General features: G+C 40.3%; 1 protein-coding gene across 4 annotated transcripts in view; it reads right to left on the bottom strand.

Annotated features, from left to right (window-relative positions):
* Nucleotides 1-15,251, bottom strand: part of CADM2 (cell adhesion molecule 2) — a 632,714-nt gene that overhangs the window by 38,818 nt on the left and 578,645 nt on the right. For 3 of the 4 annotated variants that reach the window (XM_054165780.1, XM_054165783.1, XM_054165781.1), the window contains one exon: nt 7,299-7,418. The exons of the other annotated variant lie outside the window; for it this stretch is intronic. In XM_054165780.1, the coding sequence (XP_054021755.1) occupies nt 7,299-7,418 (120 nt within the window). The remainder of the gene's footprint in view (nt 1-7,298; nt 7,419-15,251) is intronic. 4 annotated transcript variants of the gene reach the window in all.

Here is a 15,251-nt window from a genome sequence, read left to right as displayed (position 1 = left end):
CTACATCACATATTTCTTTGCTTTAGCCTGTATCAAAGTTAAAACTTGCAAAGTTTAAGGACATTCGACAGCAATTGAGGTGAGTGGCACAGTGTGGGAAATGTTGCAAGAATTTTTGTTTCTGGCCAGCCTGCTTTAGTGTTGCCCGTGCTGTCTTGAGAATTATTCTAGGATTGATATTACAACTATAAAGCACCTTTTAAAAGTAATTGAAAGTTAGGAGCTCCACAGAGGAGCTCTTGTTGCTGATGTTGGTCTGCTCACCGTAAAAACATCCAGTTATTTCAGTTTTGTTTAGTATGTAGTGATAATGCAGCTTTACATTTAGGTTCAGACTGCATGAAAAAGTACTTCCTTTCATAAGTGCAATCTGATGCTACTTACTGCCCCATTCTGTTTCCTCTGACTTACAGGAAGATCTCTTCTGTGGATGCAACAATAGTAAAGTTTCCTAGACTTTATTAAAATACATATATATATAGTTTTCATACTATGCTTGCACAGCCTTTTGCTTGGATCCAGCACGTCTATGATCACCACACATGTGAGTGAATATTCTCTGTCATGACCCTGATTCTTTGTGGATATACCTAGAAATCTGCAGGAATCTAGCCGGTAAAGAAGAAAGTTCTTGAGATTAGGATTTGAGGTTTGTTAGCTTTTTGTTTGTTTGTTTGTGTTTGTTCCTTTTGTTGTCTGTTTTCCTGTTGGCTACTACAGGGATGCCTTATACTATGAGAATAAAGTATAAGAGGAACATCTGATTATTTTTTTTAATCAAATCTATCCACATGATCAACTGCATTAATGTTCTTGAAAGTCACTTTCATGAGACTATAAGAAGGCTTCTCCTGGCTGTGTATCTATCAGACCTGAAAAACAAAGAGTTCTTTGAGTTAGAACAGATGCCACAGTCTCCTCTGTTGATCTTAATTTTGTGAGCTTTGAGAATTTGAAGCATTAATTGCACCACCAAGCCTGACTAGTGGGATGAAACCCTAATTAAATGTTGCTTAGGGAATGGAATAAATCCAGTGTTTTCCCTCAAAAGAGCACTGTGGACCACTAAGCCTCTTGAAAATATAGTTGTAGTACTTTAGAAACTCCAAGTGTTGTCGAACACATTAAGAGCCAGAGAAACCACAGACGTACAGGGACTGGGTAGGTACACATCTGAAGAATAACTTTTTGAAGACAAAGACCTAATCATCAACAGTAAAGAGCTTTAGTTCTATTTTCCATCTATTCTAATCCTATTTTTTTTCTCTTCCAGAAGCTCTAACAGAAGTCAAGCAAGTGACACCAAATGGGCTGTGTATACTGAATGAGTCAGAGGACACACTGAGGAATCAATACAGAAACAGACATAACGAAGAGAGTTCACCTTCCTCACTTATCTTAGGCAAAACTGTTCTGGATTCCACAGTGCATGGCACAGTTCTTGGGAATCCCTGAAGTACCACAAGAGAATAAAGAAGCACAAGACTGCCTAATAATTTATTTAACAAAAAACCCCCAAACCTCTGTGTTCTAATTGCCTCATATTTGCATGACCTTTGTGTTGGCATGTCATCACAACAGGTATATCTTGACATAAAAAAGGAAACTGTTATCAAACAACAACTTGCAAAATTCAGCAGGCAGCATTGCATGTCTGCATCTCCTCTGCACTTGGTAGCTAGCAGCAGACCTTGGGAATCTGGGCACTGTTTCTCTTCTTGGTCTCCTCTATTTAGCCCCTGTAAGTGACAAGGTATTGAAGGGTGCTTTCTATTCCTTACCTCATTTGAGTAAACCCAGACACAAATTAGATTTCAGGCTACTACTACAGCTATAAAGTAGTATATAAAACAAACAGCTTTTAGGATGTCATCATAAACCCCCTGCTTTTAACACTAGACAACGCCACTTTCTTTATTATCAGAGTTGAATGCAAGTATACACAACTATATTTAAGCTGTAAGTCTCCCCTTCCCTCCCCTGTCCCTCACATATTCTGTACCTTTTCCTTGCTTTGCTGATTCTTTCTCCATCAATATCTCAAAGTGTCAAGCTATACTAATCAGATTATTTGCAAGGAAAAGGAACTCTAGTACTTAAAATTGCCTGGATACAAAGACCCTGAGGTCTACAAGTACCACCCAAGTAGTTCCTGCCTGTCAACTGTCTATAAGTAAACAGTTCAGCCTTTTTATTTATTATTATTCCTTCATATAGGCTTCAAGGCAAAAATTGGAGACAAAAAAACTAATGCAGGGGTTTTTGTTTGTTTTAGATAGGATGGTTGATATTTCTGTCATTAAATAGAAATATTCTCAAATTAAAATCATGACAGTTTTCAAACCCTTCCTTAGTTCCCTATAAATTCTTCTTCTAAACTTAGCTCCACAGATGTCCTTTCTTTTATACCAGAGCCAAACCCAATAAAATCAAATTGGATGATAATAAACCAGGGACTTTATTCCTATATAAATGTGTCTATCCACTGTGTTTGTGGTCACCCCGACTATTCAATAAACACTTGAACTTCACAGCGCAGTTGCCTGGGAGCAGCATCATGTCTTCACTAAATGCAGTGACTTTTGGAGATGCTTTTAGGCGTTGCTAAATAAAGCCTTGAACATTCTGGCACAGTCATTATACAAGTGAGTCAGCTGAGACTGAATCACCCTGATATGTGCGCTGAACAGAACGGATCTGTCTTTCCAGTTTGGGACGTTCTTGCAATGCTAATTCTGTACCTGTTCGAGGGTGGTGGTGAGATGTCAGTCCTCAATAATAACAGGCCAAATCTCTTTGAATTTTTCTTCTTGACAGAAAGAAAGGGGGGGGGGGGGGGGGGGGGGGGGAAATCTGTGTGTGTGTGACAAACAAAATGCCAGCCCGTGGGCACGTTCATGTACGTTTGTGTGCACAAGCTTTTCTTCTCCGTGAACGCAGAAACACAGAGCTATTCTGCCTTGAGGTGGCTTCTTCCAGACTCAATCACACTCCCTCTCTACCTGCACGACTGAAGGACTGGCACAGAACCATCTGAATTAACTTTATGCTAGGAAAGAATCTTTCTACTGGGGACAAATTCCCAATCCTGTCTTGTCTCTTCTCTTATGAAATGGAACACTAGCATGGGTCTGTGAACAACTTTCACAAAGAACGCTATGTAAGTCTCACAGAAAGGAGAGTACTCATGGAGCATACACCCATTCTTTCTGTAGTCCTCTAGAATTGTTTCTTCACATATAATTTATTCTCATTTTATCATACACTCCTCATTATACCTATTAAGCTTTAAGATAGCATTGACAAATAAACAAAGGGCAATACTCTTCACAGCCATCAAATTGTGTTTAGATTCTTTGAGTTAGTAGGTAATGTACCGGTAAAAGAATAATTAATTCCTGAAGGACTGTGCACAAAAGCAAGCATACATTTGTCTGAGGAAGTGAAAAGTTTGACTAAACAGGATGTTTATGAATTATCACACTATCATCCAACTGGATCAGTAGCTTTTTTTCATGTTGTTTACTAAATGTCATGCAAATGAAGACCAATATGGGTCTCACAGTTCCAGAATTAAGAGATGATGGGTTTGAAACATTTTTTCCCCCATTAATTCAGGCTTTTGGCAATGACAAAGTAGACTCATCATAATGTAAAATGCCTCAGATTTACAGAGTCTCTGGGCTCTTTATACCCTGTATCACATTCCTGTAAAGACATCTGTGCCTGGATGTGGAATAGCGTGCTCTCAAGGTAGACTACATAAAAGTCATGCAAAATAGAGGAATGTCTTGTACAGTTTCCCTGAGGTGAGTCACAAGCATCAGGTCATCATTTTAGAACAGAATTGCTGAGATGAGTCCAGCAAGACCATTATTTCAGCTATTGGAAATCCAGTTCAAAGCTACTATTAATTATTATGTACTACCTTATGATCTGGGACAATCTTCTGTTTCTTTAAGGCATGATCAAACTAGATGAAATAAAGTAAGATACAGAGAAATCTGCTTCCAGCCTACCTTGAGGCCAAAACACAGTGAAAAATTGTTTTGAATGTTGAAAATACATGAAGGGCTTCACAATTTTATGTCTGTATATGCTGCTTTATGTCAATAGTCTTACTGGAACTAAAAGCAGAAGTGTCAAAGGAAAATATGTTTATATGGTACATTTTGCTCAGCCAGCATCAGATACTATTAAAAATCTTATCCTCTGCAAAGTGTCTCTTGCACTGTTCGTACTTCTGATGTGTAGGTGGTATGAAAATCTAGATAAGGCTCAGCTTAGTATTTCAGGATGGCAAATCTGTCTTCACAACAGCTCCTGTAAGTTTGTGAACATTATTTGTTTATGGTTGAAGAAAGGAGAGGAAGGCACCTAAGGAAAGTATATTCCTTCTGCCACAGGAATCAAGTGCTTTTAAAGAAAGCAAGGATGAAGAAGGGTGCAGCACTTTGATAGCTACACTGCGTCACTGACTCCCATGAATTTAGAAGGTTTCCCCACTAAATGCCTTTGCCACTAATTCAGTGGATTAGTTCTCCCCGTTCAACTTGGAGAATAACTTCAGAATCATCATGAATGTACTTTTTTTCCCCCCTAGAGCAAACCAACCAAACTGGTGTCTTTGGCTTTCTTGCAGGGCCTATCTTTAACTTCCTATTCATGGTCTTTGATATGTCTCTATTTCTGGTCATTCAGTGTGACACCCCTATTAGCAGCAGCACTCCAGCTGCCACACACTGCTGGCTGAAACACCAGTTACTTCATAATTTTTCTAACCACTCATGAACAGCATCATTGCATTCTTTACTTCTGTCTTTATTCTAAGGTACTTCTAAATCCTTTTGCTTGGTTAAATTTCTCACACCTTGCTAGTTGCAATTACTTTTGTTTCTGGTTGTGTCAGATTTTATGCCTGATTTCCTTTTCCTTCCAGACTGATACATTCTATGATGTATGCTTACAGTAATCTCTTGCTTTCTCATTTTTGTGGGTGTTGATTTCTTAAATTGTTAGTTAGACAACTTCATTAGTCTATTGCTTGTGTCCTATTCTCCCTTTGCATTGAGACAGATTGTCATTTTCCTTTCCACACAAGCATTTTAAGAAGCAGCCTTCCCACAGTCCTTTGTCTCACATTATCTGCCCAAGAGACCGTACCTATCAGTTCCTTCAGTTCCAGTGGTCTCATCTTCTAAGTCATTTTGTTACATTAACTGCTTTTGCTGGGAAGAGTGAGTGCTCATGTTCCAGAGATTTATCATCTTCAGCCACATCTCCTTCCTTTACTTCCTCTTAAAACATTATACCTTTGTGCGGTAGTTTCAGGCTATGCCTTTAAAATTTTTCACAGATCTTGAGCAGAAAAGTAGTAAAATGTAAATAAATCACTGTTGGGTGTAAAAAGGAGAATAAATCTAATTCTAAACAATTCAGTTGGAGAGTTATCTACCGTATGATTGGTTGCACCAAAACAATTTCTTCTTCACTCTGGAGAGTTACTAACTTACTTCAGCTTGACCTTGGCTGCATTGTTTTGGTTAAGTCTAACAGCAACTTTCTCTGCTCCTTTCTGTCTTTTGTACAGGGGAGTCTGGGTAGGCAGGAAAGGAGACTCTAGTAGCTTCCCCAGGTCCTTGACCAGGGGGGTTCTAGTGCTGTTTGTTGATTGTAAATATCTGTAAATATTGCAAATCCTGTATATTTTGCACATAGTCATTGCATTCCACTGTGGAGTGAAGTTTTGCTTGTAAACACAGCTTTCATCTGCTTCCAACTGAGCTGGTCTGGCAAAGTTACTGTGGGGGGGGGAAATATCAACCCACCACACTTTGTTATTGTAGCATCAAATACCATGCACATGCTAGAGCTTAGAGGAGGGCTCTGCTTTTCCAGTTCTTTCTCTTGATGCCAGGTACATGAAAGGTGGAAATGAACATGTCATAGTAAAGGACAAGGAGGTCCTAAACGAAACTTAGAAGGTAGACACTGCCTTAACAACATCAGCACGATAAATATATAACCACAACGTATTTAGTCATAACAAGGAGAAGAAAACTGCTCATCGAGGACAGTAAGCACCAGCATGGCACATCAAGCTCTGGTCTGTTTTCCACAATCTGTATTCATTTTTCAATAAGGGGAAAGGGTTGCTGCAACACTGGTTTGCACCAAAACAATACTTTTGTTCGTGCTACAAGTAGTATAAAAGCTTAAGAATGTAATTTCAGGTTTGATGTCAGTTTATTAGATGAAGGCCACAATATTAAAATCCCAGTGCCCTATAGAGGAAGAAGATGTGTGATCTGACACCATCACAAATCTTCTATACAATGGGCTTGCACTTAGCTCAGCTTATGCCTGCCAGTTGGGCAGGTTACTACAACTGACTTGTCACAATGCTTCCAGAAAGAAAAAGATTTCATAACTCTGTTTTAATTTTCCTGGGATAATTATAGATCAGCATGTGACTACTTTCAGTGTGGCAAGTGATTATTATCTCCCCTCTCCTTGCACAATGACAGCCTTCAACAGACCACACAGGAACCTCCTGCCACTTCACTCACTTTGAGAGATTACCAGCTGCCCAGGTGATGATAATCTACAAAACCTGACACACACATCTTGGCTATTGAACAGTTATCTGATCAGCCACCCAACACAACAGTACAACTAAGCTTTATATTTTGCTTATAATAAAGCAAAGCATTACGAGAAACTTTGTAAATGCTGTACCAGGCAAAACCCAAGCAGGATGGGGGTGGAGAGAGGAAAGAGACACTTCAGATCATTTGTTCTAGCAAAATAAAGACACCCTTAAGTTAGGAATACCTTAAGCTGCAGAAGGCTAACAAGCAGGATGAAATGTGATGCTACTTTGTTATCAAGCAGCATTGCATCAGCAGCAATTCCAGTGCTGAGACACCTATCTTGTCTTAAATATTAGCACCCAAAATAACCAGTCGTGAAAGGTCACGTTTATTTAAAAATAGCTTGCTTGCATTCTCCATTAAAGTTAATTTACCAGCCTTAAAAAATGAAATGCAAATGTATACAAATAATTTAAGCATCCTGTCAAAGTTCACATACGCACTACTAGAGCAATGGAAATATTCAAGGGCATATGAAATCTTTCTTCACCATGTCCCATCCTGGGGATTATTCTATTAAAAATCAATACTGAACTTCAGCATTTGAATCCTCTCTTCAGAACTTTCTATCCTTCTTAAAAACCAAACCTGTAACTTCCTGATTATAATGTGGTTTTCAGGCCATAACAAAGAAGCATACTGTACCTCTGGTGCTGATGGCTGTTGCCGATGTGGTTGTGCTGGTTGTTAAGGCTACAGTGGTTGGGACTGTTGCAGTGGTAAGGGAGGGGATGACAGTAGTGGGAAGCAAAGTGTTGAAAACATCTGGTGAGTGGAAAAAAAAATATAAAATAAAATCATATCATGCAAACAAAGGAGAACCATAATAGTGGTTTAATTTGTCAATACAAGTATGTAAAAAATGACTAAATTAAAACATGATTAACACAAATTATTACTGGTACAACAGAGTACCTTTAAATTCTTGACATCGTATCACTCTCAATTTTTATAGTCAATACTCAAGCACACAGAATTTAAAACACTGTTAAAATGACCAAGTAACCACAGATCTGGAGAGTGACTGTTTAAGTGACAAGAATCCATTTCTTCACTGAGCCATTTTAAATGCCTCATATAGTAGAAATCATATACAGATGAAACATGCTGTGTCAGAGTGGGAGATGAGAAAAACAACACCATCATGCTAAAATAAACACACACATGTTAACGAGAAATGGCTTGTATGTTAAAACACCCACTTTGAGACAGACTCAATGGAAGGAGAAAGGGGAGAAAATGCTACTAACTATAAGAGCTCCTTTTCCCGGATTGCTTTTCTTCTTGCCACACATTTGTTTAAGACACAGTTGTCTGCTAAGATCCAGAGCAGAGTACATTTCAAAATCTTTACCCTAATGAGCAGTCATAGTTATTTTTAAGCCATCCTTAACACTTGAAATTTATGGTTAATACACACATCAGCATTTCTCTAAACCAGTTTAGGATCCAAAATCAGAAATTCTAACAACATTGCTATTAAAAATGCTGCATATACAAGTGAGAAAAATTGCACCCTGCAAAACTCTTCAGCTTTTGATCAGGTAAATGGAGGTATGCTAGGCTTAAGTGTGGCGCTGTTTCGCTGCAGCGGAATCAACAACGCCTCCTGCAAAACGCTCTACTGCAGAAAAGGACACAACCAGATGCACAGCTAGAAAACACTTTGATTGCACTGCCAAAAGCAATGAAAGCCAGTATCATTTTGCTCATAAGGTGATAGTAGGTTTTAAAGAACAAACAAAAGTCCTGAAGAAAACTAGACAAAAGCACTTCCATGAAGACATAAAAAGCATCTGACATTTTTCAGATTATTTATACTGCAGGTTTAAAAGGAAAGGCCTAGCCTCTCAGCAGTGGATGGTAAATAGCCCATTCCACCCTGATTTCCATGACAATATTTCTGAAAGGTGCTAGTCGATGCAAAAAAAAGAGTGAAAAATCTGCCCCATGATCTGCCTTCCCTTGCCGAGGAAAGAAATGCAATTGGTCTCCGCGTACCAGGAATTCTGACTGAAATCCATGAAAGGTGAAGTAGCTCAGAGCTTAATGGTATTGGGGCAAAGGCATTTCAGACAGGGGGTCCTTAAGTTCAGCCCTGCATAATTACTCTCTTAAGACTCCAAATGAGCATGCTCATCTTACTTTCATACTGGATGACAGAATATTTTGCCACTTTAAATGTCTCCTCATCAGTTACCATCCGAGTCCTCTGCAGTTTTCTGTATTCCTCCGGTTTCAATAACGAGCAGCAGAGTTCTCTCTGGTTTCTGCATTTGTGGGCGTGTTCAAAGCCACAGAAAATAACATGAGATTCCTCTGCCCTCTGTTACACAGTCATAGTTAATCTGCTTCTCAGAGCAAAAGATCCATAAACCAGAAAAATTAAAACTTATTTTAAGAACTAAACAAACAGCCCCGAGTGTAGCCACATTAATCACCAGGGAAAATGGCAACATGACCTGAGTGGGACTGATCAAACAGAGCCAAGTACAACAAACATTAGAAGCAAACTAACATGTTAAAAAGATATGCCACATGTACTGATCTATGCAATTGTTTCTCATACAGGGAAACTCCTTCCCTGATAGGTATCTGCTAAAATCAAACAGAAAACCCTCACCTGCTTCAAAAGGCGAGCAAAGCCTTGTTTATTAGCTTTGTTAAAGCTCTACAAATCAGCCTTGCACATAAACCCTAATTAGTGTGATTTACAGTTCCATTAATTATCTCTTTGAAATATGCCATTTACTTAAGACTATGCAATGGCAAGGTAACTGCAACTGGCACATACAGTTAGAGTTTTAGTAGAGTGCTTTCCATTCTGCAGCCACACTGCCTGTTTTACCACCCAGGCTCTCGAATCGCTGGTGAATTTAGAAGTTCTCTCTTCTCTGGTGTGACATTTTTCCAGTAAGTGGCACACTTCCAATAAGATTTCTTAGTTTAAAAGAAATGCTCCTTAGGCTCGTTAACAAGAACTAAGAGATATCTTTTTGTTTTAGATACAGATGTAACAGATTCAACACTTCTGATCAAATCAATAATAATGAAAGCTTCTGCTGAAATTGGCTTCCTGACCTGATTCACAAACTCTGACGCCAAACATCAAAATGGCAGCCTGTCAGAAGCTGCAAAGGAAAACAGATAGTCTCAAAAGAAAGTCAAATACAAGTAGCAGCATTGGCTTTGTTTCTTTCCTAGCAAAGCGAGGTGAAATTCACTGTGCAAATGACTGCACTTGGTCTGCTTTGCCCACAGCTTTGCAATTGCTTGCTCTGAAAGACTACAGGACAAGATAGCAACCAGGAACCAGCAGTCTAAGGAGTACTGTACTGCCCAAGCAAGGAACTCTAAGTCTGCTCTGGACCCTAGAAATAGCTGGCTCAAACTTGCTTAGGTCTGAGGCTCCACCCAGTAGAAGAGCTTCTTTAATGATACCATAGCATCAGTGATAATGATAAGGGAATGGAATGGAATCAGTGATAATGATACTGTGGGCATTGAGTGCATCCTGAGACAGGTTGCTGACAACACCAAACTGTGTGGTGCAGTAGACTCACTTGAGGGAAGGAATGCCATCCAGAAGGGTCTTGACAGGCTTGAGAAATGGGCCAGTGACAACTGTATGAGGTTCAACAAGTCAAAGTGCAAGGTCCTGCATCCGGGTCAGGCCAATCTCAGGCACAAATACAGGCTGGGTGGGTTGAGAGTAGCTCTAGATAGAGACTTGGGTGTATTGATTGACGAGAAGCTCAAAATGAGCTGGCAGTGCATTCATGCCACCCAGAAAAAACATCATACCCTGGGCTGCATCAAGAGGAGTGCGGCCAGCAGGTGAAAAGAGGTGCTTCATCCCGTTCACTCTGCTCTTGCGAGACCCCACCTCAAATACTGCACACAGTTCTGGTGTCCCCATCATAACAAGGACACAGAGCTGTTGGAGCGAGTCCAGTGGAGGGACACAAAGATAATGCAAGGGCTGGAACACCTCTGCTATGAGGATATGCTGAGGGAGCTGGGATTGTTCAGCCTAGAGAAGAGAAGACTCCGTGAGGATCTTATTGCTGCCTTCCTATACCTGAAGGGATTCTACAGGAAGGTTGGAGAGGAACTTTTCATAAGCGTGTCTAGACAAGAAGGAATGGTTTTAAGCTGAGGAAGAGTAGGTTCAGACTGGATCTTAGGAAGAAACTTTTCAGCACGAGGGTGGTGGGATTCTGGAATAGGCTGTCCAGGGAAGTTGTGGAAGCCTTCTCCCTGGATGGTGTTTAAGGTCAGGTTGACTGAGACCTTGAGCAGCTGAGTCTAGTTGAAAGGCATCCCTGCCCATGTGAGGGAGGCTGGACTAGATTTCTAAGGCACCTTGCAATCTAGGCAACAGGAATGTATGTGTAAGGTAACAGAATAGCTCACAGCTCCCCAGATAACAGGATTTGGAACTCTTTAACCATTTCCTTCCTTAACCCCTGTTTTGGACAGCCCAAAACCAGACCTAGATTAGCATTCTGAAAAGTACTTGAGCCCCACAGTCAAAAAACTTATGTGTATGGGGTCCTGCCCTCCTATTGAGTCTGACAGAAAAGCTCCTGACCAAGATGTATGGATTCTTGCAAAATCTTTATTTGCCTTGAAACAGTTTTTGCATAAGAGAATGGAAAATATGCCCTTGGGGGGGAGGGGAGGGAGGGGGGAAGTAATGTGCAGTCTCCCTTTTATCATGTATTGTAGGTGTAGGAGGTAAGAGCCTTTTGTCATTCCCACAATCAGACTGACTATGAGTATTAACTGATACTCAACAGTGAAGGCTTCTGTTTAAGGCATATGAAGAGGGTGTGCTCTTTCATTTGCATGCCAGAAAAAGGAATTACAATTTGACCTGTTCCTGGTCCTGTAGGACTCTTTGATTACTGTTTTCTCTGAAGGGCACACCTGCCTCGTACTACTGGTGAGGCACACATTACACTAGCCAGAGCTCCTTGTTGGCAGCTGCTCAGAAACATGCTATAAAAGGACTAGATTGGTTCTCTGGAGCTGTCTGTTACGAAGGATCTTAACAGACCAGATGTATAGATTTCTGCCCAAACAACCCACGTTGGAGTGAGACTTAATTCTGTGTCCTGGCCTTGCAATTTCTGAATCTAGTGGTACAAATTTTCCATCTAAAGCCAGCTTTTGTTTGTTTATAACTCTCATATCCTCAAATATCAGGGTTCATTATGACCAAGAGACCTTGTGGAGTGGAAATTTTTAACTCAGGTATCCATACCCAAATCAATGCACCAGATCACCATTTCAATAATACTGAGGGATCACTCCTCAGCCTCCTGTGAAGCAGAAAATAGTTGTATTTTGCAGATGGGGAACCAAAGATGATAGAAAAGCCATGCTCAGAGATCTAGAAGTCAGGCAATAATTATCACCATTAATTTTGAAACCTCACTCACTCCTGGAATGGATGTTTCTTGGCAGACAGATACTCAAAATTTCAGTTGGTATTTGTTTAATCACCTTGCTACCTCTGTAATGCAAACAGTTCACAGGGAATTAATTGGTTTCATTAAAATTGCTGGAAAGAGAAAAAGAGACTTCATGACAAGGAGAATTACTGACTCTAGTCCCACCTCCTCTTCATGTGTGTTCCCACAGGTTATACAAGCAAGACGTGAATTGGATTTTCAGTGAAAGGATAGTATCCAATCCTTCTCTAGTAGCACATCAGGGGTTTGAGCTGAGCTGCAAATGTTCAGCCAAGAACTCTCTTTACAGTGAGGTCCTATGTAATGTCATAGCTCAGCGGATGCAGGGGAAAGTATAGGGAAGGTTATAGATAGCCATTCTTTATGGTCACTGCTGTCTGTCAGCATGTCATCAAGATACATGAGCACTGGTAAGGCAAAGGCAAAGACCAGATAATCTGATTATGAGTGGACAGTGGAAAAAGCAGGAACATGCAACTCTTGGCTTGGTCTGAAAGCTGCTCTTCAGCAAAGACACAGATCTAGTCTGTTTATGAGTGGCAGAATAGCACTGCACAAGTTTGGCTCAAAACACTGTCAAGCCCTGGCTGGTTTTCCTCCCCTTCTTTCTTAAATGGATGTCCCATTCTTCTTACTAAGCCAAAGGCATTCATCCATCTAAGTGCAGGGAGCCTGGACAATTTGCTCTCACTGCTGATTTGGCCCAAAGCATTTTTACTTTCCATTTCCGAAGAACTGAGAAATGGCTCTGTTTGGTTTAGCAGGCCGATGTGAAAGATAGATCTGGCCTATTGAAAATACTTGACTTGTTTGGTAAAAACACAACAGATATTCTGAAATGACCGAGCCACAACTCAGACAGTAGCTGCAGTCGATAAAAATGTAAAGGCTTTTGTTTTAAGCTTGACAAAAGCTGACAGAAAAATTAAAGGACCGAGTGATAATGATGGATGGCTCTTGCTGTATTTTGACTGTGAATGAAAGAAATTGTAAGTGGTAAACTGAACTGAGTGATGACCTACCTGGGAAACAATCTCACTGCTCTGCAAAATTTAATCAGCCTGTGGTATGTAGTATTAAATAATTTAGCAAGGTTTTAAATTCAAAGGGAGCTGCATTTAGCCTTGCTCAGAGCAAAGGAAATGGAACAAAAGGATCATTCAGCTTGAATATCATGTGCCAATAGCTCCTTAGCACTTAGAATGATCCTGAAGCCTCATGGACATGAGGTCAAGGGGTGCTTTGCGCTAATTGATTCAGATTTGTAAAACTCTGAAATGGTAATTATGTGCTTGACATTTTTGCCAGCAAATCAGATTACCTGAAAAAACACACCTATCCAAACACTTTTGACAAAAGCTTCGTGGAGATCTAGATCCCTAGTTAAAAACATTAGAGACCTCTGGTGATGAGATCAGAATGCAAGATATACAATACAGCTGGGCTAAAAGAGCTAGGCGGCCCAGAAAGACAAGAACAGCTCACAGTCCCACACTGCTGAGGTGTTTCACGGGCCTGTAGATCATATGAAATGCTAGAAGATGTGGGACAGCTCAGTAAAAGTTTGGTTAAACATATTTTAGTTTATTGTATATTCAGGTCAAAAGAAAAAAATGGTAAGAGATAGCTGATTTGCTATTCTTAAGTGAAGAACTGGGAAGAACAATAGTTCTCTCTTCCTACAGGAAGTTTAAGAGTTTAGTATCAGCTTTTGGTTTTGTTTGTTTCTATTTTGAAAACAATATTTTTCAGTAGCAAATGAAGAAGGTCAAAGTATTTCAAAATTACAGGGGGAAAAAAAGACAATATCCCCTGTTTTCAAAGAACCAAGCAAAAAATAGGTATCTGCACACCTGTGGCCCAAATTCTCTCTCTAGAGAGTGAAGAATATACCTTCAAAGAGCAAAGTGCATTTCAATAGTGTACTTAAGACTGGCAGTTTGGTGTCATCCCAAACCACTTAACAGTTCATCCCTTACAATGAGGAGCTGAGGTTACATCATGACATGCCCTACAACACATGCTTTGACCAACTTTGCTTATGACAAAATAAAAATGTTGATAAGTATGAAAAAACCAAAGGTGCAGTAGGAAGTGATTGCTGGTTATACCACCTCACTTGACCCTGAAATAGGAGGAAAAAAAAAGTTACATGCTCTAATTGTCTTGAAACAATTCCTCTACTGAATACCACTTATTTTGTGTGCTAGAGCAAGACTCAAAAGGACTATAGCTGTGGAAGGCTGATTTTCCACCAGTAAAGCCAGACTGGGTTTGAGACAGTAGTGTAAGCTGTCAGAAAACAAGGAGCTGTGGCTCTTAGGCAGGAGGCAAAAGAACTGCTTTAATAGAGTAAGAAGGACAAGTTCTCAGGGATAAGTGACCAGCTCTGTCACTTCCCTCCCTATGCCCTAGTGCAGCTGCCCAGGCTCAGGCCATCTTTCATGCAGTGCAGCAGAGCCCTTGTCAAGCAGCCCACCTCTACCACCTTCCATGTGCACTCTAACAAGCAGAGCACACTGAACGGAGGCAACCTCCTGCCTTCCACTTTAACTACTGTCCTTGCACAGAACAGAATTTGGCATTTAGTGGGCACTGGGTCTGTGTGTTTTACAGTGCTCAAGAAGATATGCTAAACTTAAGAGAGTAGCAGTAAACACACACACAGAGAAGTCATTTTTCACAGGAAAGAATCTAACAAGAACATTCAGTTATTGCACTAAAGGCTGATAACTTTCAAAATGTAGGGTTTGACTTCCAAATCCCTCAGTGCTTCCTTCAGGGATCAGTTTGCTCCCCACACCACTCCACTGAATTTGTGATCAGCAAAAGCACTCTGGCTGCAGCTCCCTTGAAACAGAAAGGGAAGTTTGCAATGAATGCAGGAACACGCTCCCATTTCACTGTCCATCAGACTCACTGTTTGTCACCAGTCTAGCCATTTAAAAAGTTCACCACTCTTCCTCTCAGTGAAGGTGAAAGGTGGCACAACGTAGTATCTCACAATGCATTCACTCCCTGCTGTTCAGTTTTGGTGGGGCAGGTTACGTGAATTGCTGTGCTTGCATCGCAATAAACAGAATTGCTAATTGTGCTGATCTCTGTATTACTAAGGCTG

This window comes from Dryobates pubescens, chromosome 12 (genome assembly GCF_014839835.1).
Source record: "Dryobates pubescens isolate bDryPub1 chromosome 12, bDryPub1.pri, whole genome shotgun sequence".
NCBI lineage: Eukaryota > Metazoa > Chordata > Aves > Piciformes > Picidae > Dryobates > Dryobates pubescens.
The sequence above is the reverse complement of the archived record's forward strand: the minus strand, read 5'-3'. Positions and strand labels throughout refer to the sequence as shown.